The sequence below is a fragment of the Gigantopelta aegis genome, chromosome 3, assembly GCF_016097555.1.
Source record: "Gigantopelta aegis isolate Gae_Host chromosome 3, Gae_host_genome, whole genome shotgun sequence".
Classification (NCBI taxonomy): Eukaryota; Metazoa; Mollusca; class Gastropoda; order Neomphalida; family Peltospiridae; genus Gigantopelta; species Gigantopelta aegis.
Window position 1 is genome coordinate 76,461,443 of NC_054701.1, and position 26,201 is coordinate 76,487,643.

The following is a 26,201-nucleotide window of genomic DNA, read 5'->3' on the forward strand; positions in this document are numbered from 1 at the left end:
TGTAACACATTTGGATAAAGTTACAACTGAGTGAAACATGAGTCTGTGATTTTTAAATGGTGAAATACCCTCTAAAAATAGACTAGAATTCGACTCCATAACTATTACTTCTCATACGCACGTGCGTTTTTAAAAATATGAGAAATGCATTTTGTGATATTAAAAACACCAGGATAACTAAAAAGTCTTCGAATGTACGGAAATTCATAAAACTAAACCATAAAATCTAAGTAAAGTATGATTTCAGTTGTCAAAAAACAGCTATAATAGTTTACAAAATATTCCTTAGTGTTTAAAAACTAGGGTATGTCACTTTAACATTTTATTAACATAAATTTTAAATACAATTACACAGTTAATAGACTCATAGCAGGTTGCATCGGCTGTCAGCACCATCTAAAAATAAATAACCGTTCCTAATTTGGAGTTCGAATTATATAAATCATTTATACCCTAAAGACAGAGGTAATGGAAAAACGTATATGTGAATTCGGTCAGGGTGAAATTACTGTGGTTTACAAAAATATCACCATGCTTGACGTCGTGTGTTAGTTATTATTAGGGGAAAGGAAATTAATTTTTGTTTAACCACATATCAGCATCAGTTTGGTGTCTAACATATAGCTATTTTGACACTTGATCAAGAGAGAGAATAGCCCTGATTTCTCTTATCGAATTATGCACTAGCAGTAATGGATGTTTTTATGTATAGTCCCATAGATAGGACAGCACACACCACGGGGTTTGGTGTACCTGTCGTAGAACAATGGTTGGATCGTTCGAAAACTCATTGAGATCAATCGATCGTATGAGGGGCGGGGGCGTAGCCCGGTGGTAAAGCGCTCGCTTGATGCGCGGTCGGTGTGGGATCGATTTCCGTCGGTGGGCCCACTGGGCTATTTCTCGTTCCAGTCAGTGCACCACGACTGGTATATCAAAGGATGTGGTATGTGCTATCATGTCTGTGGGATGGTGCATATAAAAGATCCCTTGCTGCTAATCGAAAAGAGTAGCCCATGAAGTGGCGACGGCGGGTTTTCTTTCTCAATATCTGTGTGGTCCTTAGCCATATGTCTGACACCATATAACCGTAAATAAAATGTGTTGAGTGCTTCGTTAAATAAAATATTTCCTTACTTCGATCCTATGATACATCACATCTCAGACGAAAGCTCTACCACTGAGCTACATCCCATAAGTATGTGTGACAGTTGTGCTACATGGATATTATTTTTGCTTTAGAGGTACTCTATCGTCCATTATGCTAGGCTTAGCCTACCAACTGCCAACACAAATTTCCCCAACTCGACGGTTGCGTAGTAATTTCCCCAACTCCTGACTTACGACGGGTGCGCTCAGGTTAATAACTAATGGGATTATACGACGAGAATCGAGTGGTAAGGTTGTAAGAGCGCTCAGACTAGCATCTGGATAGTCGTAAAAGTCGTGACAGCAGAAAGTTGGCCATCTTTCTGCTGGCAGTTGATAGTCTGATCTTAGCTACAACCTTCAATTGCATATAAGTTTTATATGTTGATGAAGATGTTTGCTAAATTTCAAAAGGCGATTGTCATATAAAATGTTAGCACACAATTTCAGGTTGGAAATCTAATCATTAAATTCTTTCACGTTTTATTCTGTCTTTCTTTCTTTCTTTTTTCCGTTCTTTGGCTTTTTATTTATTTTTATTTTTTATTTATTTTGGTTTTGAACTATCATTCGCCTTTACCATGACTGTAGCCAGTGCGCCACGACTGGTATACCAAAGGCCGTGGTATGAATGTACAATTCCGTGAGGATAAAAATGAATAAAATTATAAAGAACGCGAATTTCAGTTATAAATACCTGTAGCTTTAATATCTTCGACAATGTATTTTTATTAGGTGAAAAAAAACGTTTAACAACATGAAATCTTCTTTCATCAAAGTAAAACGTCAAAACTTAAAGTTAAATCAAAGTTTGTTTTGTATAACGACATCACTAGAGCACATTGATTTATTAATCATAGGCTATTGGATGTCAAAACTTAAAGAGGCTCAACAAATTCCATAAGAATCGAAATTTAAAATTCTGAGAAAACAAAACATTATTTCTTTGTGAATTATATTTACTTTCTAATGCAAGACTAATACAAATAAATGCTAATGTATTAATAATGTTTTATATATTGCTATCTTATATAGCTGACATTTACGTCTATACTTTGAACTAAGTTACCGTGTTAACCTTTAATGGTCAATTGAAAAGGATTTTCTTCTAGTCAGTATATAATGACATATCGCTGTTATAGTTGATATGACGGGGATGATTTATTTAGTTAATGATGCGTATTATTTTTCATAATAGTGAAATAAAAAAATTAAAAAAATTCTGTTAGTACGACAATAGTCACAGCTGTAACTGAAATAGCTTAGTTCATGTATCCATTAGGGTGTTGACGGGTCGACTGTTGTTCGTGCGTTTATTTTGTGGTTTAGTCTAAGTGTAAATATATGTGTGTGTTTGTGTGTGTGTGTGTGTGTGTGTGTGTGTGTGTGTGTGTGTGTGTGTGTGTGTGTGTGTGTGTGTGTGTGTATGTGTGTGTGTATGTATGTATACAGAGAGAGGGAAAGAGGGAGAGAGAGTGCGTGGGGAGAGATAGAGACAGACAAACAGACTGACGGACAGACGGACAGAGCGAGAGACAGAGAGAGCGAGAGAGAGAGAGAGAGAGAGAGAGAGAGAGAGAGAGAGAGAGAGAGAGAGAGACAGAGAGAGAGAGACAGATAGAGAGACAGAGAGAGACAGAGAGAGACATACAGAGAGAGACACAGAGAGACACACAGAGAGAGCGAGAGAGAGAGCGAGAGAGAGAGCGAGAGAGAGAGAGAGAGAGAGAGAGAGAGAGAGAGAGAGCGAGAGAGAGAGAAAGAGACAGACAGACAGAGAGAGACAGATAGAGAGACACAGAGAGAGAGACACAGAGAGAGAGGCATACGCCGCTACATTCATACATAGAAATGATCTATAGAAATATGGGGTATGGGTGGTTAAGGGAGGGTTTGGTACAAAAAGTAGTTGAAAAAATGAGCAAGCGAGCAGATGTTGTCTTCAACTAAATAACACACATTTCTAAACCATGCCCAGCAAGGCCATCTGAATATTTATTGATGAAACAAGATATATGTTAACACAGGACATTTTTCAAACAATGATTAATTGCCACGTGCTAACACAATGTTTTTTTCATTATAAAAAGACCATACCATCCTCTTCCATATGTCAGCTGTATTTGATGGTGATTAATTGCCACATGTAAAAAAAAAAAAAAAAAAAGCCTAAACAATTTTGTACATAATAATTTCTTATGGTCGGCCTTTCTAATTTCCTTCGCTCTAGATTTACAATAAGAAACAATAGTAGGGTTATTTCCGAAAAGACCACACGGGGAAGAGGTGGGTGATTCAATTAGTATTTGTTTGCTTTCGCAGAAAAAATGTTGAGCATTGTGGGGTGGATGATTAAAATAACTCTGCAAGTAAATCATTCTGTCTTAAGGTTGAATTTTATTTTATGTAATACGGTGGGTGGTAGATATTACTAATTAAAACTGTCGGTTTCATAAGACGTGTTTATGTCTTCTATGTTCGATTACTAGGAAGAACAAGGTGACCTGCTACCACAGGTGGCTGCTACAAAAGTCTATGTCAATTTATAGTTGTTGGGGTTTTTCGACACATTTGCAGTTTTTTCAAGACTTATACATTTTTAAAACTTCAAGGCAGTTGTGTTTTATTGTGTATGTGTGTGTGTGTGTGCGTGTGTGTGTGTGTTTTGCGTGTATGAGTATGTGTGTGTGTGTGTATGTGTGTGTATGTGCGTGCGTGTGTGCGTGTGTGTGTGTGTGTGTGTGCGTGCGTGTGTGTGCGTGGGTGGGTGTGGGTGGTTTGTGTTGTTGGGTTGGGTTGGAGTTTTTTTGGTGGGTCTTTGTTTGTTTTTATTTTTGGGGTTTTCTTTGTTTAGTTGGTTGGTTGGTTGTTTTTTCTTTTCTTTTCATTTTTTTTTTTTTTTTATCCGTATGTTTTTTTGTTTATGTTGTTTGTGTGTTTGTTTTTTGTTGTTTTATTTATGTATTTATTTATTTATTTATTTTAATCAAGTCTTAAAGCTACTTGGTCCTCTAACAACACTGTATTGTAGTTCTGTCTAAAAAAACTTACCTTCTTGCAAACAAACAATAAATATTCACAACCAGTCAAGTGGAATTTATTTCTTATGGTAGCCTGGAGCTTCCATAGACATTACGACACCCACGTACAGATCAGATGTACAGAGATTAATATTCTAAGATACAGTAAATGCCAGCCAAAGGTTACACATTATATTTTTAGACGACTATGTACGTTTAAAATCACATTAAAAACTTAAAACTTAAAAAAAAAAAATTCACGGAAAACATTTACATTAAAAATATTTTAAATATTCGACGTTTTGTCAGTGTAAAATTACCACAATCAGAAGAATAAACAATCCATTTGGTAGGCATACAAGTCAGTAAGGTATAAAATAGAGAAGGCTAGAGGAGAATAAACAATCCATTTGGTAGGCATACAAGTCAGTAAGGTATAAAATAGAGAAGGCTAGAGAAGAATAAACAATCCATTTGGTAGTCATGCAAGTCAGTAAGGTATAAAATAGAGAAGGCTAGAGAAGAATAAACAAACAAATTGGTGGGAAAACAAGTCAGTAATGTATAAAATAGAAAAGGCTAGATGAGAACAATCGATTTGGTGGGCATACAAGTCAGTAATGTATAAAATAGAGAAAGCTAGAAAAGAATAAACAAACAAATTGGTTGGCAAACACGTCATAGAGAGAGAAAAACAAAACCGTCACAAAGTACCATGTAGTAACTGTTTATCTGGTATTCTTCAGAATCGTTATAAAAAGCAATTTAAAATATACTCTTCTTGTTTTCGATATAGCAGTTTTCGATATAACAGTTGCAATGGAAACCTAAGCCTCTTATTTATATCGACGATTTCATTAAGCCTCTTTCAAACCTAATAGAGTAAGACCGCACCTCCGTGTTTCTAATGCATTGTGCGTGATGCCAGCCATGTAGGTTTCCACTCTACTTCGTTGTTGCTTTAACTTACAACATTTACCGCTGTGAAGTTATTGCCGCAGCACATGTTTTGTTAGATTAAGTCTTGTTTGTACAGTGCGAATTTTGCTAACGATTTGATGAATACTGCTGAGGCAGGTTTAGTTGCATGCTGCACGTTGTGAATTGGTAAAAAAATAAAGTTTGTTTTGTTTAACGACACCACTAGACCACATTGATTTATTAATCATCGGCTAGTGGATGTCAAACATAGGGTAATTTTGACAGACATAGAGATTGAAACCCGCTAGTTAGTAGCAAGGGATTATTTTAGACACGACAGCACATACCACGGCCTTCGATATACCAGTCGTGGTGCACTAAATGGGCCCTACCGACGGGGATCGATCCTAGACGGTAAGATCGACCGCGCATCAGGCGTGCGCTTTACCACTGGGTTACGTCCCGCCCCGAACTAGTGAAAATTATTAGAATATATATTCATTGGCGGATTCACAGAAAGGTAAAGTCTACAGATTGTTTGCCAGGATAAACCGTTTTCGCTGTGATTTTTAAAAATCCTAAACTGACTCATGTAGGAAACAAACCTACCACTGGCATCGGTGGTTTATAGCCGTTAAGCCATCGAACATAAGATTGGTAGATACTTGGTTCGCACCCTGGTATTGGCTCCCACCTAGAGCGAGTCGGCTATAGATGTCAAACAATTGATAATTCAAACAAGTAATATTCAGAAGAAACCTGCTACATTTATCCATTTCCAGAAAAAGATTTTGTATATGCACTTTCCCACAAATGGGACGGCACATACTATGGCTTTTGATATACGACTCGAGTGGCACATTTTCAGATGGGGTAAAAACAGAATGGGTCAGCCGAGAAACTTTGATGGTATGACCCAGTTACCTCAGGTGAGCGCTCTACCAACTGAACTAGATCCAGCCCCTCCAACCGTAAGCCAACATAGCGCCTCCAATGCCAATTCGTTATTGCAGGCTATGTCCTGGTAAAATGGACGAAAGGTAGCGCTCAGCCAAATGGCATTAGGCTGGGTCAAAATTCGAGGTGTACCGGACGTTTGACAGATCAGTTAATACATTCAGTCCTGCCACTGGTAATACATGTGACAGTTTTTGTTGTAAAATATACATATATGTAAAACAAGTACTAAAATTTTGTTTGAAACCGGGGGTCTTTGGGGGAGGGATTGGAATATGCATATGTGTGGGTCATAATTTGGCTGATATATTGAAAATATAGTGTTTGTAAACACTAACGTTAACATTGTCGCCTATAGAATATTATTTGCATTTCTGGATTCTTTTCTTGTTTTTTTCTTTCTTTTTTATACAGGGTTATAAATAAAAATTAAATGCACTTGGCATGCTGAACATCGCTTTCTTATCGACCAATACTCTTCCTTCGATAGATGGCATGGGACATAATTCTCTATCGATATCTTCGACAGTTCTACGTGACTTGAAATGTACACCTCTTCATCTATTGCCAACTATCAAAAGTCGTTTTGCAAATGTGTAACACAGCTAGCAATTGGCTAACAATTAGTGAAATTATTTTCTGATTTATGACTACGGAGTCATAATTCAGTTATCACACACCGAAATGTCGACAACACGACGTGGGGTGTAAAGACTGTGTACTCGATCGAGTGGTGTGCTTTTCGGGATAATTAAATGAATAAAGTTTCAGGACAATATTTTGTTAAGACTGGTTTAGCATGGTCTGGGGATCGGGTCGGGTACATTTTGAACATGCTCATATACCACTAGGGCTTCGAGCATGTCTGTCCCGAGGCCGGTCTCTGGATAGCCAGAAGAGTCTGTCCCAGGACAGACAATGGTCTGGGGATGGACGGGTTCGAATATGAACCTAGCGAACCCTTTCGTCTACATTTAGAATGTTTCACTGGACACATATAGGAACAACCTAATATTGCTATGTAAAATATGTTTTAGCCTCAGCAGAGGCCTCCGAATCGGCAGGTGCGGTGCAGGAATTTTAGCAGGGGGTTCTTGACTACGGCCACTAAAGTTACAGGGGGTTACAGACATGCTGCCGCGGAAAATATATTGAAAACAAATGTTTGCTTCAGTATGAGAGTTGAGGGTTGACCTCCGAAACCAACCATGGTGCCCGAGTTGTGTTATTCATGTGAGTGAATTATCCGTGCAAATCTGCTTCTTCTTGTTTTAGGTACTTGACCTACAAATACTTATCACGCATTGTCTTCATAAATAGCAATGGATAACAGATTACCTTTCAATGCATTGCTTGCAAAGACGTAATTAAAAACCCATCACTAAAAATCTCATTGTCAGTCTCGTCGGATGATGTTTAATGATTCGGTCTGTCAGTTGTTCGCGGCGATCACTTTAACTTTGCGTTAGTGGACATACTCTGTCAATACCACTCCGTTTAGTGACCTAGAGTACACGTGAGGTGTGAGAGATCGCACGGCCAGTGTATTCTGTCGACACAATGCTCACGTTAATCCAGCAAGCGCTTCGCAATTGGATCTTTGCGGGAGTTTTGTTGTGGGCGTTTTGTTTAGTGGGTGGAGGAGTGGAGGGGTTAATCCAAACGTTTAGTCAGGTCAGGTCATAGGGAAGGAAGGGAAGGTAACTCTATTAACGTGCCCATATCCCGGAGGTTCAGGCACGCCCACCCCGGACTTAAGCCTCTGACATCGCCAGTGACAAATTCCGGGGCAAGGTCATAGGTTTTAACGTGCACATTCAGAACAAGCTATTGTAGCACACGCCAGTCATGATCGGACTTTCGCCGGCATCTCCGTCCCCGACAGGAAAAGGTTTGTAGAGGGGGTCGTCCGCGCTGGCATGTGCAATGGAGCGTAATTGAAAGTGGAGCTAATTGGTTGATTTGACTTTGTTGATCGAAAGGTAGTTCCTACGCTAGGTTATTAGAGATGTCGTTTGACCGTAGATATCCCAAATGAACCGTTAAAACGCGCCCTTGGTGGAAACCGATATCGGGGTTCGAATCCACTACTTATATTACCAGACATAAGGCCGATTGCTTAGCCATCACGCCACTGAGAAACTATCATTGTATCAACTGGTCTTGTATTACGTAGCACAGTTCTGTTAATCTAGCAGGTGTTTCTCAGCTGGACTTCCTGTTCTGCGGGAGTTTTGTTTTGCATGTTATATTTGGTGGGGATTGAGGTTAATCCAAATTCTTAGTTATTAGATAAATCGTTACATTGACCTTACTCCACTTCACTGAACTGTTAAAATACGCCCAGGGTTCGAAGCCACTATACTTACCAGATGTGAGGCTGGAGCCTTAGCCACTATGCCAGCTTCTTTCGTCTTCTTTTTATGTAGTAACAACCTGTAGATTTGACACAGTAGATATCAGTCGTGTTGTATCTCTTAATGAACACCCCCTGTTCAGATTTCCAGCAAGGAATCATTATTTCAACGTCCCTTGGTGTATTAAACAGGACACCAAGTGTACAAGCGGCCGTGTCGTCGCATCCAAACAAACAGGAAGCTCGTGTTGCTGGCCAAAGCATACTGACTACAGTATCCGATGACAGAATATTAAAATATATGATGTCACAGATCGCATAGCCAAGGGGATGGGGTTGGTGTTAATGTATCAGTTGGTGTCATAATAATTAGTATAGACGTCCCTCACACACACACACACACACACACACACACACACACACACACACACAAACACACATTATGTGCTATATTACTATGAACTTCTATGGTCGAAGAATAAAACTATATATATATTCTGGAGGTGGGGGCGGTCATTTTCTGGCCATCCCCATTTTAGGGTCGGGGACCAATGCCCCTCCAATCTTGCTTCCGACGCCAGTGGAGATATCTCAAGTCTTGTTGTTAATGTACATATGAGGTGTCCAAGGCCGTTGGATCGAAACGCATATGTGGACTTAATGACTTATCGTTCAAGCCAATGCACCAAGGACTGTGGTATGTGTTATCATGTTTGTGGCATGGTGCATATAAAAGACACCTTGCTATTAATGGAGAAATATAGCGGGTTTCCTCTCTAAGATTATATATCACAATTACCGAATGTTTGATATCCAATAACCGATGATTAATAAATCAATGTGCTCTATTGGCGTCGTTAAACAAAAACGAACTACCTACTGACTTATGTATTGTTTTAGCCAGCCATACTAGTACTATGGTATGTGTTATCCTGCGGATGAGATAAGAACAACTTTCTTCATTCAACCCTCATTGACTGTTGCTGTGCACTCAGTTGTGTTCTGAGGAAGGCTCGCTTGAACCATAGTTGGATATAATTAAAATACAGCTAACATAATCGCCATCATCATCACCATCACAATCGCTAGCGTCATGTTGAAAAGTGCATATCTGCACAACGACCCCAAGGGATAACTAGTCAAAGTCTATCCCAGTTCTAAAGAAGTTGAGTCATTAGGTACATTGCAATATAAAATAGATTAGCAGGTCTGGTATTTAGGTGGAATTTTTGTGTGTGGGTATTTTTGTTTTTGTTTTGTTTTTTAAAGATAACAGCAGTTAAATTCAAAGTATAATAATTATTGCATTGCCCACCAGCAGTCAATAGAGATCTAAATTGGTGGCTGGAGTATACCTTACAAATCCACGGAGAGCGGTGATTGATGTAATAGTTATGTAAAAGTTAAACAGCCTGATTCAAAATTGTTGGTTGGTGATTAAAGAGCAATATTGGTGTCTTTATTTTGTAGATTTAACATGCATTAGAGCTATTATAAAAGATCATTTGTATTTAAAACAAAAAAACGTGCTTAAATGGCAATAATCAGCCCACACAAAACCACAAACCTGTTAAATCTTTGCACGTAACTGAAACTTGGTTGCAGTTATCTCCAAGAGTTAAGCTACTTCAAAAAGCTTTTATTTTATTTCCGGTAATATGCTCCCTGACTACAAATGTTTATTCACTTCCTTGTTTTAAAATAAAACCAAGCTAGAAATACGCCATGGGAATAATTTGGATACCACCTGCCTTAATTGGTGCCACAGCGCTTAATTGTAAGCTGTCAGCCTTAAGGTTGATGGATACTGGGTCAGCATCCCGGGATCGCTTCCAACCCAAAGTAAGTTGTAACGGCAAGTGCATGTCCACTAAATTGTTGGGGGGGGGGGGGTGTGTGTGTGTCTTTCTGATACATCACTAACAATGTTTACACTGGTGGAAAGAAGTAAGCGATCAAACCAACATTTAACAGAAACAGAATAACCCTCACCGTCCCTTTATACTTCTGATAGACATTATGGCGCCAATAGTGACTGAAATTTGGTCGACATCACCAAGTGTTGTCTTTTTTCTTGTGCTCTCTCGCTCTCTCTCTCTCTCTCTCTCTCTCTCTCTCTCTCTCTCTCTCTCTCTCTCAGTCATTAATCCACTATCCTGGACAGACAGTCTAGCTAGGTAGTCGAGATATGTGCCAAGAGCAACGTTTTGAACTTTAATTGGATATAAGCACTTTAAGAACATGAATCATCTTCTGTCTTGGGCGGAAGGACTGGCACACTTCAGAACACGTTCCAAAGACAGGCGTGTACAAAAACAACTTGCACTGGATGTGCAATTTAACAGGCGTGTGCAAAACCAGCTTGCACTGGGTGTGCACTTTAAATTAATTGATCTTGACGCTGACTTTAAACATCATCGTTTTGTAACCTTAAAGGGATTATCCTGCGTGTTCGGCGATTGTTAAGATGAAAGAAAGAAGTGTTTTATTTAACGACGCACTCAACACATTTTATTTACGGTTATATGGCGTCAGACATATGGTTAAGGACCACACAGATTTTTTTAGAGGAAACCCGCTGTCGCCACATAGGCTACTCTTTTATGACAGGCAGCAAGGGATCTTTTATTTGCGCTTCCCACAGGCAGGATAGCACAAACCATGGCCTTTGTTGAACCAGTCATGGATCACTGGTCGGTGCAAGTGGTTTACACCTACCCATTGAGCCTTGCGGAGCACTCACTCAGGGTTTGGAGTCGGTATCTGGATTAAAAATCCCATGTCTCGACTGGGATCCGAACCCAGTACCTACCAGCCTGTAGACCGATGGCCTGCCACGACGCCACCGAGGCCGGTTTTGTTAAGATGAAGTCGACCAACAGAGTCTTTTTAACGACTGTAATTACATTGTTAAATATATTTGTCTAAATAAAATATGTGTGGTTGTATATTAAACGTCTTTCTGATTGCACTAGGTTAAACTTCATTGTATTTCCTAATATATATGTTGTCGTAAATACATTATTGGGAATGAATAAATGAATGAATGTTTAACAACATCCCATCACGAAAAAATACATCGGCTAAAGTGATGATCAACATCAATATTACATTATTGGGATTCCTAATCCAGTTTGGGTTACTCACAAATATCAATTCAGTTATGTTTATTGTATGTAAGTCCATAAGCTCATATATACAAGAACTCATGTATTGATATTTTGGGGCCACTTGTTCAAACGATTAACCAACTGTTTTGGAAACAGAAAATAGAAGCTTTTGTTATTACACATATGTTTACAAATGTCTTGGTAGTATACATATCGTAATTATCGCACTACAATCTTCCATGAGCGCCAACCAAATAAGTTGAGTGATATAAATTAAGATCGATTATGGGTAATAAATAGTATATTAAACTCGAAACCATCCTGCATCACGTCTATGTCCCTCGTGAAACAATTATCAATGTTTCTCGCTAAAGCTCACAAATATTAGTAAAACATTGAATATACAGACTCTGATATTCTCAACAAGAACTTATATTTGATATGTATTACAAGTCGTTATAAAAGTGTATTAATCGAAAACATCTTGAAAGTCAGTATTATATTTGACATAAGTACGAAACTCAAGACACGATAAAGTCAGAAGCTGTGGTCTGGGTGGATTTGCCTGGATATAGAATGAATGAATGAATAAAAAGGTTTTTTAACGATACCACTATAGCACACTGATTTATTAAGCATCGGCTAGTGGATATCAAACATTTGGTAATTCTGACATATAGTCTTTGAGACAAAACCCACAACATGTTTTTCTTTAGTATCAAAGGATTTTTTATATACACCACCCAATAGACAGGACAGCACATACCACTGCCTTTAATATATCATTCGTGGAGCACTGGTTGGGAAAGGGAAAAAAGACAGTCAGAGAATGGATCCGACAAGGTGATTCGATCCTACGATGCAAACACCTCAGGTGAGCGCTCTACCCGACTGACCTAGATCCCGTCCTTTTACGAAAATCAAGGCAAAATGAAGCTATATAGAACCTGTGTCCTTGATGGGCATGCCTGGACATTGAATGAATCGATACATGGACAGCAAAACAATGTTTGAGATCTGGATTTGTTAAAACAAAATGAGCATGGACATCACAACTAGCGTGGTCAACACGTGGTGAGTCAGGAACCCGTGGATTCTTACACCGCCTACATTTAAACGCTCCCATTCGATCGAAACTGATGTGGATTTCCTCCAGGAGTCTGTTATATGATTTACGTTAAACGCTGGTAAACACCGGAAGGAGAGTTTGCCCAGTGTTTTTATCAAAGTGCCCAGATTGTTTGAGCGGCGGCATCTGTCAATATCTCGATTAGAATTCGGCATGTGACGCGAGTAGGATTTCATAGACATGAAAACTTGAAAAGGATCCGGCACAGATTACAGCACGGAATGGTCTGTGCTGATCAATTGACGCTATAATAGCACAAAACTGCAATGGAACCAAGAACCGAGTTCTTTACTTGACGTAGTCACGGGGAGAAAAGTTGTAGTAGCGTGGACAGTAGAACATGTGGACATTGTTAATTGTTCTGCTGACAAACGTACCGTGTTACTGATTAAAGCTCAAATATCGACTGACGAGTAGGTTTATGATAATATTTAATAATTTAGAAATCATTTATAGAGCAGCGGTTCCTGTGATGGACAGAGTCCCCCGTTTGGCGAAGCAAGTTTTATTACATTGCAAACAACCACGTTAAGTGTCTGAGGTACTTAAAGGTAGTTAGTTACTTAAGGTGATTTCAGCGCTAAGATCTGTTCGTAAAACGGAGTCCTGAACTATCTGGTGGAGCTAGAGTTGTGTCCACGACAAGCGTGCTTGAACAGTTCTATGATTGAAGTATGCCAAAATTACCCACGGTGGAGTAGTTGTCAAAGTTATCGGTTGTGAGGCTGGTAGGCACTGGGTTCGTGAAGTGTATTGCATCGGCACGTGAAGATATTCGCTAATAGTAAAAACATGCTCGTTTAGAAATATCATTATTCAACTGTTTTACTTTTAGTGTACTTTGTTTTTCTTTCTTTTTTTCTTTTTGTTTTGAGTGGGGTGTATATTAGCTACACTTATTTGCTGCACATACGTATACATATTAGGCATAATTTTCTCTATATATTCTAGGTGTCTTTTTCATCACATATTATATTAGGCCTTTATGTTAGGTTATTTTAAGTATGTATGTCAGGCGTATTTTTGACTGTATATGTTAGTAGTCTTTTTATCTGTATATTATATGCTAGTAGTCTTTTTAACTATGAATGCTAGAAACAAATTTGCAGGAAATAATGCCAAAAATTTGTTTGTCACTGCGTATGCTAGGATTTTTATTTGTCACTCTATATAAGTCGTTTTTCACCGTATATTCTAGGATTTTGGATTTCACTGTATATGCTTGGATTTTAGTTTTTCGCTGTGTATGCTATGATTTTTGTTTTTCACTGTATTTGGTAGGATTTTAGGTTTTCACTGTCTAATATGCTAGAAGTCGTTTTTCAAAGGAATGAATGAATGAATGAATGAATGAATGTTTAACGACACCCCAGCACGAAAAATACATCGGCTATTGGGTGTCAAACTATGGTAATGCAAACAAATAAAGTGATGATCAACATCAATATAAAAATTCAAAATGTAAATGAAAACAGTGTAAAGAACTGTGCAAAAATACAAATATCACAGATAGATACTGACTTTTACTCAAAATTTCAATTGTATCTCGAAGAAAACAAGGGGATCTGTGCTGTATTGGCCATTCTCAAAGAGAATGTTACACCCCTGCACCACGGTGAGGTTACAGCACGCGCAGGGGTCGTTTTTCACTGTATATGCTAGAAGTATCTTTTTCACTACATATATTTTAGGAGTCTTTTTTTCACTGTATATGCTATAGATCTGTTTTCACTCTATATGCTAGAAGTAATTTTTCAATATATACCAGATGTCGGGGGGGGGGGGGGGGTAATGCATATGCTATATACGTATTTACCAGTATACATGTATATGTAGACGTCTTTTTATTTTGTATGCTAAGCGATTTTGTTGGAGGGGTTCGTTGTAAAACATGTATTCTGTATTTTGACGAGAGTGTTTTTCGTTTCAGAGCACGTCTGGGTACGGTATGGTAACGCCAGGTTTTCTTCTGCTCCTGGTTGGCACGGTTGTCGCTCAGGCTGAGAATGTTGGTGCGTGGTAACTTGATTAAAGTCAAATTGTTTAATATACTTTGAATTTTACAACTCGGTGGTATACAACCATTTACAAAACATATAGTTCACAGTTATTGCTAATTATAGCTCATGAGGGGGTGTTTTTTAAAGCCTAATATTAAATAAAATAAAATTTATGAACATTGTGTGTAGTGTGTGTGTCTGTCTGTCTGTCTGTCTGTCTGTCTCTCTCTCTCTCTCTCTCTCTCTCTCTCTCTCTCTCTCTCTCTCTCTCTCTCTCTCTCTCTCTCTCTCTCTCTCTCTCTCTCTCTCTCTCTCTCTCTCTTTCTCTCTCTCTCTGTGTGTGTGTGTGTGCGTCTGTGTGAAACATTTTCAGATGTATTGTAGATCGCATATTAATTTACATCTTTACATGTCATGTATCATATAATAGTAATTTTTTAAAATATATATTTATATAGTGGTATGATTATACATTTTGTATTAACTGTTCTTTTTTATTTAGTATATGTAATTATTGTTTGTGTTATAACTATAGTCTTGAAGCAACAAATTTTGAATATGACTATAACAGCATGTTATTTGTTGTACGTGGTGTGCGTGTCTCTGTGTGCGCGTGTGTGTGTGTGTGTGTGTGTGTGTGTGTGGGTGTGTTATGTCTGTCTCTGTGTGGGTGTGTCATGTCTTTGTCTGTGTCGTGTCTGTCACTGTGTGTGTTTTGTTGTTGTTTTCTTTCTTTCTTTTATATATTTATAAATATATATATATATATATATATATATATATATGTTTGTTTTTTTTGTTTGTTTTTTGTAAACCTACTTTATCTGCTGTTGACTTGAACATTTTTCCTTTGCAATAAAACCACCCACCATCACTGATTTAACGATCATTATTAACGTACACAGATGGTTGTAGACTTAATTAAACATTGCAAAAGTAGCTTTGCCTTGTTCAAATAGATTCGTTCTATCTTATTGACCTGTTAAGGGATGACTGATAATTATTGACTTCGCTGTTTACACGATCCGGAACCTGGTTCGTCTGTCCTGTGTCATCCCCCGTGATATATAACAAAACAAGTATGCGGTTAACCATCCATTAGTATTATAATGGACTCTAGGATTTGTGTGGGAAATGTCCTGATAATAATTTTAAAAAATCATTTCTGGATAATTATAGTATTAAGAGATTTGTTGTGAATAAAGTAGATGAAAACTATAGAATGTAATCTTGTTGTGGACATGACGTACAGGACAAAGGGTGACATAATTTACTCAGACGCTCAGTCGGTAAAGCGCTCGCTTCAGGTGCCTAGTTCGAACCTTGTCGGCGGTTCCATTGGGGGGGGGGGGCGTCTTAAACAGTGTCCAATGACTGGTATGTCAAAGACCATGATATGTGCTGTTCTGTCTATAGAAATGTGCGTATTGCTGCTAACTGAAATATTTAAAGGGTTTTCTCTGAAGATGTTTTTATTAATCAGTGTGCTCTAGTGGTGCCGTTAAACAAAACAAACTTTTAATTGCGTAATTTTCACACGATCCACGATTGCATTTAGACGAAACGAAAATGGATACTTTTTCATCCTATATGTGATACTTTGGCCAATGCCAGGTTCACAACACTCATGTCACGAATGCACATCCGAGTTTAGTAGGCGTAGCGAAAGTGATGTTTCAAGGACGTGTTATATTCTTGTGACTCTTAATGAGGTTTTTAAAAAATAATAATTAAACGTTACGTGTGTTTTACTCATAATGAATATGCATGTAATAGTGAGAAAGAAAAAAAGAAGAAGATAAATGTGTTTGTGTTTAAAAGCATTATTGGTGGCCAAAACTGTCCAAATAACACTACTCTCCTCCTCTCTCTCTCTCTCTCTCTCTCTCTCTCTCTCTCTCTCTCTCTCTCTCTCTCTCTCTCTCTCTCTCTCTCTCTCTCTCTCTCTCTCTCTGTATAAAATGTAAAGGACTACTAATATGTAATAAATCAAACATGATGCCGTTTTTATTTATAATATTAAAACTAATTTATCAAACGATATTCATTAACCAAGACAACCTTTGTTCAAAATGTAAAAACAAAAACCACTAAAAAAAAAACCCAAAAATAACAATAATAATAATAATTATTATTATTATTATTGTTATTATTATAAACAAATCAGTAATTTTGAAAAACCTATTTATTTTTTAATCTTTAGAAATTAAAAGTTAAAAGTTTGTTTTGTTTAACGACACCACTTGAGCACATTGATTAATTAATCATCGGCTATTGGATGTCAAACAATTGGTAATTCTAACATATAGTCTTAGAGAGGAAACCCACTACATTTTTTTCCTAATACAGCAAGGGATCTGTTATATGCACTTTCCCACAGACAGGAAAGCACATACCACGGCCTTTGTCCACTGGTTGGAACGAGAAAAACCCCAATCAGATGAATGGATCCACCGAGGTGGTTTGATCCTGCACGTCAAGCGAACACTCAACCGACTGAACTAAATCCCGCATCTTCTATAGAAATAAGGAAAGGAGAACAGTGCCATCTAAACACGGTTCTAGATGTTTAGATTCCGTCCCATTATTCTATTAAAGTGCTTTTTGTAAATAATTTCAGTTTGGTTTGACGTAGAAGAAAAGTAAAAGTGTTTTGGAAATAACAAAGAAATACAATTTGTGTGTGCAATTTACCAATCAATCGGCTAGGAAATAAATAATTTGTAGTAAATTACATAGTATGAAACAAATGCGATCCCTGTACGACGGGCTATAGATTCCGAGTGCAATAATTGGCAAATATATGTACCTAAAAGCCATAATTACTCTCAATATAGTGAAAATATATGACTTATGCGTATGTGCTCTGGCAGTGAAATTCCATTCACGATATGATGTGAATCGACATTTTTACATCAATGGTAAAAACAAAACAAAAATCAGAAGTGAAAAACAATCTTTATAAGGATTTGGTGGTAATGACTTTGTAAACAAATCAATCCTGTATTTATACGGCTAATTGAGAAAGACCTACGCAGCCGTACTAGTCCATGTTCAATTTGCTCGCGGAATGTTATTTCGCAGGTTTCGCGTTATTTTATTTGCAGGTATCTATAATCGATACACCGAGACGGCGATAATCTCGATACAAACCCAGGACTGAGACCCCGCGTGCCCGTGAATACCTCGCATTGATATCGAAATGAAGCTTTTGCTTTTGACGTAATTGGGGTTGATTTAACAGGGCTGCTTGGCATAAAAACTGGACAAAAAATAAAAGAATAAAAAAAGTTGTAAAAGCAAGAGAAATGTATCAGCAAGGCAACTTTTCGAATTACATTAATGATATCTTTAGTAGTTATATCACAAGGGAAATTTCCGCTGATGTGAAGGCTTTCAATGAATATCGAACAAGACAATTGACTTAACTGGCATTGATCCCTTTTCCGACCTTTTGGTTATGTAGGCTTTTTTCGTTTCCTTTTGTTCGTTTTCTTTTCTTTTCTTTTCTTTTCTTGTTCTTTTTCTTTTCTTTTTTCTTTTTTCTTTCTTTTTCTTTTTCTCTTTCTTTTTCTTTTCTTTCCTTTACTTTTTCTCTTTTTTTGGGAGGGGGTATTCATTTTTAAAAATTGTTTTCTTTTTTGTTGTTGGTCTTGAGTTTTTTTAAATACATTTTAAGTTCTTTTTTTATTTATAAAATGTAATGAGGTGACTAAGATGACAAGTCAAACAACTTAATTTTATAAATAATTAAATTTATATTTTGTCATTACATCTTCATTAGCATCAAAGCACGTTCCTACCGATGGGATAGCACATCCCATGATAACCCAGTCGGGGAGCATTGCTATTGAAGCTCGTTTTAAAGGGCAAGAGCATTTGTTCTGAATGTGCACGTTAAACACTCCCACCTGACCTGACCTGATTGCATCCGTGCCCCTCTGTCCATTCTCTAGAGGCGATGCCAAACATAAAGACCCTGGTTTCAACAAACAAAGCTTCTAAGGATGTTTTTAATTGGCATTTTAATGATTTTCTGAATCCAATCCGGAACAATAAAAACATTTTTCTTGTTTGATTTTGATAAATTGAATTTTGAACTTTTTAAAGCTATTAGAAATACTGTCACGGGGATTCTATAATTCCCGTAACTGAATAAAACACGATTATCCAAATATCTCTCCTAACTGTATATCTATTAGATCTCTCTGTATCAGGCAGTTCAAAACCGATTTGGCTCGTCTAGGTATGATCAGAGATACGATCTTATATAAAGTATATATTATTATAGCACGTTTAGTTCACTAGAAAACACAACAAAAACACAATACACTTTGGAATCTGTATTAACCTACGCTGACAAATGTACTGCCGCAGTAGTTAATTAATAACAACAATAATAACAACCCAGAACTGATCACTTAATTAGTTAATCTCTAGGTGTCTAGTTTACACAATATGCTAATCACTTCACCGTGACACAACACCCACACGTGTGATAATTGAGAAACGCTAACACACACACACACGTGTGATAATTGAGAAACGCTAACACACACACGTGTGATAATGGAGAAACGCTTCCAGGGGAACTTAATTAATAAAGGAATTACAACTCTATTCCTAACTGGTTAATTTTTAATTAACCCTAACTACTCATTCAGTAACCTTGTAACACAGAATTAATACTTGTACCTATCACAATAAAGACAATAACCTACAGTTTACCTAGGTCTTCTAGGATAACTGGCTAAGCTTTATATTACCAAATACTCGTATAATGTTAGAACAAAAAGTCTACGATTTACTTCGTCAGATGACCGAAGACACTGTCTAAAGAATATTGGTATAATACAGTATTAAAATATTTAAAGTCACATCAATCACATCAAGGTTATACACAGAGCAGAAATATATATTTACCAAAGTCCCGTCTGAACTAATATAGATCGTTCAGTGGACGACGTCCGTGATCCCCTGGAGCCTTCCTAGTTCTCGATAATCTAAAACACTAGCTATTTATTATAAAACAGAATATCGCCTGTGGGTACAAGGCGGTCCTCCCCCTATCAAGTGATATATCCCCAACTCCCAGAGACGCATTTTTCTCTTTGATCGCCAGACTTACTGACGCCTTGGTCGCCATTCCGCGAGCAATCCCTTGGCCATAAACAGCACTACCGGAGATATTACGTAACTACTAGCCACATGGCCTCCACACCTGCTCTGGGTGTGTATTAGGCGTACAGCTCGAGGACCGTCGCGCAGAAGTATTACGTAACAAGTTGCCCATCTGGCTAAGTGCATTTGGAACTGCACACGGTCCTCTAGAACAATTAATATCGCCACAGGCGAAAACAAAATTAAGAGCATGTACCGTCACAAATACATTGAATAAATGTGAACTATTCCTAGCATTTTCACTGTGGCAAAGCGCTCGCTTGATGCACGGTCGGTCTGGGATCGATCCCCGTCGGTGGGCCCATTGGACTATTTCTCGTCATAGCAATTGCACCGCGGCTGGTATATCAAAGACCGTGGTATGTGCTATCCTGTCTGTGGGATGTGCATATAAAAGATCCCTTGCTACGAATGGAAAAACATGTAGCGGGTTTCTTCTCTATAACTGTGTCAAAATTACCATGTTTGACATCTAATAGCCGATAATTAATAAATCAATGTGCTCTAGTGGTGTCGTTAAACAAAACAAACTTTTTTTGTTTCTTATATAAAGCAATATGTATTAGTTTATAACATTTTTTAAACATATGACATCAACATTACGAAATCACATACATATGTTATTAATCAATATCACATCAGGATTTTAATCATATTCAGAAGTACGATTCCTACCCACGATTCCCACCCACATTGTCCTACCTCTAAAATCGATTATTTTGAAGACTGCTATTCTCCGCACAACATTGGGTCGAGTTCGATTCCATCTTCCTGCTATGCATTTTGAGCAGCAAGGTTTTCGACTCTCCTGGGGTTTTCAGAAATGAAAGCCTGATTACAGCATACACATTTGTTCACGTGTTCAATGCTTACGACACCTCAGCACGAACGCAATTATCGAATATCGGGGAGGTGTTCAGATATAATTTATTTTAGTCTCTGTATGCAATACATCCATTGGCCATTAGACATTATAAACCAGTGTTGTCAGATGGCATTACCTATAAAACTGGATTAATGCAATTCCAAATCTCTCCAATTAAAGGTTGCGTCTTTGATTAAAGAAAAATTTCCAGATTAATTCTGTTAATGTTAGAGGTATTACCCATAAAACTGGATTAATGCCATTCTAAATATTTCCGATTAAAGGTGGCATGTCTGATTAAACATAAACTAATTTCCAGATTACCTGTATGTCGGTGTTTCTATTTCTTTCTTTCTTTGTTTCTTTTTATAAATGCTTTTTTCTTCTTTTTCAAAATTAATTTCTCTTGTTTTCTTCTTCTGTTTTTCCCCTTCTTTTTTATAGGTTTGTTTGTTGGGGATTTTCACTTTGTAAGCTAGGATTTCGTGTTTGTATGTGTTGTTTGTTATGTTCGTATGTGGGTGCATATATGTGAGAATTTCTACTTAATCTGGTGACATAATATTGTGTGTATGTTTGTGTGTTGTGTGTGTCTATTTGTTTCTATGGTTTTATTTCCGGTGTGCGCGACTTGTGTGTGTATACATGTAATGTTTTCATGTGTACATGTAATGTTTTCATGCAATACATGCGTTCATACTAATATGTTATATTGCACATTAATAATATTACATGCAAGTATCACCTTTACTTTAATAAGAAGTAATTTTTCAGAAACATTATTTCGAAAAGTAAATGATTTTGGATTTAAAGATAGAGGCCCAACTTGATTAACGTCCCGATTCAATAATGCGTTGTATTACTGGTATTCAAAACTTTTACCGATTGGTAAGTTCCGACTGGCTTTATCCAGCGGTTGCGCTCTATTATTTTAATTTCTTACCAACTGGAACGTTCCGGTCTTCCAGAGGTAATGGTATTTAGCGTCGAAAGTCAGTTTGTTTCATTTGTTTAACGACATCACTAGAGCACATTGATTAATTAATCATCGGTTATTGGGTGTCAAACGTTTGGTAATTCTGACACGCAATCGTCAGAGGAAACCCGCTACATTTTTCCTAATGTAGCAAGGAATCTTTCATATGCACTTTCCCACAGACAGGATAGCACATACCACGACCTTTGATATACCAGTTGTGGTTCACTGGCTGGAACGAGATATAGCGCAATGGGCCCACCGACGGGGATCTATCCTAGCCCGACCGCGCATCAAGCGAGCGCTTTAACCACTGGGCTACGTCCTGCGCCTGAAGTGAAAAGAGCGGGGAAACGTTATACGTCCTGGTGGTAAAGAGACTCGTAAAATAAAAATCGCACAACCATGTCCCACATATAATGGGGATCGATTTAAAGACATCCGATTGGATGGATCCACTATGATGACCTTGGTGTCAAAAATAAAATGTTAACTGCGCAAGCGCCGAAATTCATTTTAATTGGCAAACACGTTTAAATTGATTTAACCCTTTTTTAGGACATAATATAAGAAACAGAATACTACACTGGACTCTATTTGATACTATTTTTCTTACATTCATTTTCTCGTTAGATAAGTTTGAATCAACTCGTTTAAGATAAATAGACAAGGATGGGTTAATGACATAGGTTATAGGCTTTATCGTCTCACGGTGGAAATGAAGAACTACGCGAGATTTTCCGAGCGAAATGTCCCATGAACTCTGAGTATGATAAAGCTGATAACCTACGTTGTTAATCCATTATTGTTTTTAACAGAGAACAAAGTGGGGGAAGCATCTCTATTTTTAAAGTTAAAGAAATTAGCGTTTTGCATTATGACACAAAATTTACGAATTCATTATTGTAAGATGCTATATATTTATCGTGTTAAAAAGTATTTTTAAACGTATAATTCATAAATAAATATGTAATGTTTGTCATGTATATCAGAACACAAAATTTTATTTCCACACACTGTATTTAAACTAACGGCGTAAAACAAAACACTCATTTAAGATTCAAGTTACAGCAAACTAACTGAGCCAGACAATTTTATGAAAAGCGGTAAACTCACTTTGTGTTACAAGGTCACTATCTGTTACCAGTGGCTGAAGGATAACTGATATCTATCGGCCACTCATATAGTTTGGTCTTCTGCTTCGAAAATACGTTTCGTTATCGTTTGGGTAATCAAATCCGGCCTACTAGTAAGGCGATCGGATTGTATTTCAAGTTGGAACAAAGATTTCATAGTTTAACCATTTCTGGTAAAGATTTCCAATCCTATATATTTAACTGATAAGCATCAAATAAATCATAACCGTAATTAGTGTCATTTATTTAGTTTAAAGTCTAATTTTGTCTAGGTTGTTCTAAAACCAAAGCGAGTTAGTGACAAGAAAAGTCGCAATGCACCAAACAGAAGTGAGATTTTCAGTTTATGGTGGAGGGCTTCCCAAATCAGCCAGAGCAATTGAAACGATATTTGGCGAATTCCCGTTGGAATTACATACGCTATTTTAACAATTATTATATATCGTAAAACAAAAACGTTCATGTTTTAGGCCTCAATTTGAGACCAGAAGCGCCCTCCGCCGACCCACCCTGGTTTCTATATGCCCGCCACCAGCATAAAAATTACGATTCTGAGTCACTTTAGACCCTTGAAATTCGTGTCCCGATTCTTGTTAATCCCATCCCAGTTATTATTGAGATATTTTATTGTTAGTATTTAAATACTCGATAGAGAGACTTGCATGCATATGAATCGTGGTTTTAAAGAGAAAAAAAAGTGTTGTTGCATGAATATGTTGGTTTGCATGAATATAACTAATTTTCACGTCACTTTTTGATAGGTGGCGCCACATCACTGCATGGCACGAGACTGCAAGCCTCAACTGCTGCGCTGCATAACAGAGGAAAGCCACTGCCAGGGGCTATGCGCGCTGCTAATAAACTTGACAAAGAGGACGCGGCGCAAATCCAGCAGGTAGCTTTTAAGGACAAACCTGTCAGGTACACTGACACTGAAGAAGAAACCCGTCAACTCTTGCGGAGGATTCAGGACATATTGCAGCAAGAGAAAAAGAGACTCTCGTGGAATCGCCGATCGTACGCGCCTATGTTTGTCGGTAAACGCGACCAGGGCTTTGCGCCTATGTTTGTGGGCAAGAAGAGAGACATGGGAATGATTCCGCTGTTTGTGGGAAGGAGGGAGAATGGGTTAGCGCCGATGTTTGTCGGGAAGAAAGAAAGAGTCCCTATGTTCGTTGGTAGACGAGGCGCGGTTCCTCTGTTTATTGGAACGCGGGGCCACGCTCCCATGTTCGTCGGGAAGCGGGGATCGGATACGAATGAACTGCCCAGTTTAGACAATAATAAAGTGAAACGTGGGAAAAGGCGAGTAGAATTTGCTTCACAGAGTGAGAAAGACTTGTACGCGTCCCATTCCATGAACAAGAGATCTTACAAACGGTTTGACGCTCCATATTTTGTTGGAAAGCGGCAGGATGCCCCATATTTTGTTGGAAAGAGGCAGGATGCCCCATATTTTGTTGGAAAACGACAGGATGTCCCATATTTTGTTGGAAAACGTCAGGGGGCCCCATATTTTGTTGGAAAACGCCAGGAGGCCCCCTTTTTCGTTGGGAAACGGCAAAGTCCATCAACCATTGATCTTCTGAACGCCGTGAACGCGTACGAAGCAGCCAAACAGTATCGACTGTTGATGCAAACCGACAAACGCTTCAAGGCGCCGCTGTTTATCGGCAGACGGAGCAGCACGGATGCTCCCGATTTGCATGAAAAACGCTTTGACGCTCCCTATTTTGTTGGAAAACGCTTTGACGCTCCCTACTTTGTTGGAAAACGGTTTGATGCTCCCTATTTCGTAGGAAAGAGGTACGAAGCGCCGTACTTTGTTGGTAAACGGCACGACGCCCCCTATTTTGTTGGAAAACGAGAGGAAGCCCCCTATTTCGTTGGAAAACGCTTTGATGCTCCCTATTTCGTTGGAAAACGACAGAGTGAATCCGTCATTGATCTTCTGAATGCCCTACACGCGTACGAAGCGGCCAAACAGTATCGTCGGTTAATTCAAGCCGACAAGCGATTCGAAGCCCCATTGTTTGTGGGCAAAAGGAGCAATACGCCACTGCAATCTAACGATGAAGAATCTATAGACAGTTTGGCGTAATACAAACAGTAAACAAATTGTGTGCGTAACTCCTCAAACCAATTTATCCAATCTGCGCAGTGATCTAAAAAATCAACAAAAAGTCAAGTTGTGAATTCAAAAATAATTGTGGCATTGCATAAGCGGCCTTATACAAAAAGGCGTTCTGTCAAGCTAGTCATGTTTACGTAAAATTGCATCTTTCATTTTTGTGTACTTTATTTAGCAAGAAAACGTCATAACAAAGTTATCTTTATGCATGTCATATTGAGCTCTTAGTGAGTCTTTAAATATATATATATATCCCTCGCTGTCTCTCCATCTCTTTCTTTGTATCTCTCTCTGTGTCTCTCTCTCTCTCTTTCTTTGTATCTCTCTCTCTCTCTCTCTCTCTCTCTCTCTCTCTCTCTCTCTCTCTCTCTCTCTCTCTCTCTCTCTCTCTCTCAATAATGATCTTTTTTCAGCAGTGTTGACATAAAAACAACACCCGTTTTGTTCCCTTTATAGATCAGCAACAGGCTAAAGCATATAAGCGAGCTTTTCTGGAAGTTCCGACAGCTGCGGAAGACAGCCTAGATCTACAAGATAGTGGATTTGGTGCCGAGGGATTGCCCGTAAAGAATAAGAGGTTTTACGAGTTTCTGGGAAAACGCAGCTCATCCAGTAGATCCAACATAGACTCGAAGACAGTCAACAATTTGATGAAAGGTCTTGATTTGGACAATTTAATAAAATGGGTTAATACGTCTAAACGGAGCCCGTATCTTGAGTTCGTGGGCAAGCGCTCATTTTATCCCGAATTTGTAGGGAAGCGTCAGATGTATCCCGAATTTATTGGTAAGCGCCAATATTATCCCGAATTTATTGGTAAGCGCCAATATTATCCCGAATTTATTGGTAAACGAGTATATTATCCCGAGTTTGTTGGGAAACGAAACGTCTATCCCGAATTCGTTGGCAAAAGGTATTACCCCGAATTCATTGGCAAAAGGTTTTACCCCGAATTCGTTGGCAAAAGGTATTACCCTGAATTTGTTGGTAAAAGGTATTATCCCGAATTTGTGGGAAAACGTAATTTTCATTCCGAATTTGTTGGAAAGAGGACTTTTTATCCTGAATTTGTAGGAAAGAGGAATAATTAGGTATGTCGACCCAGACGTTTTTGGAAATCGGGCCAGTCTGCATTGGGCAAATACACGTGCTAAACGATGGTCGTTACATTAAGTGGTATATTATTGTATAAATATACATGTATCAGTTGACGGCAAAGCACATACGTGTATATTTTTGTTTGCTTTTCTGGCGTTTCTTGTCATGTACA

At 38.1% G+C, this 26,201-nt stretch overlaps 1 protein-coding gene across 2 annotated transcripts in view; it reads left to right on the forward strand.

Annotated features, from left to right (window-relative positions):
* LOC121369094 (MIP-related peptides-like) overlaps positions 1–25,574 on the forward strand; it is a 78,444-nt gene extending 52,870 nt beyond the window's left edge. The window contains exons 2-4 of one of the 2 annotated variants that reach the window (XM_041493944.1): positions 14,573–14,654; positions 23,562–24,922; positions 25,388–25,574. In XM_041493944.1, coding sequence (XP_041349878.1) covers positions 14,591–14,654; positions 23,562–24,901 — 1,404 coding nt within the window. In that variant the 5' untranslated portion in view covers positions 14,573–14,590 and the 3' untranslated portion in view covers positions 24,902–24,922; positions 25,388–25,574. Of the gene's footprint in view, positions 1–14,572; positions 14,655–23,561 lie in introns of both variants that reach the window. The other variant, XM_041493943.1, reaches the window with a different exon arrangement.
* The last annotated feature ends 627 nt before the right edge of the window (positions 25,575–26,201 follow it).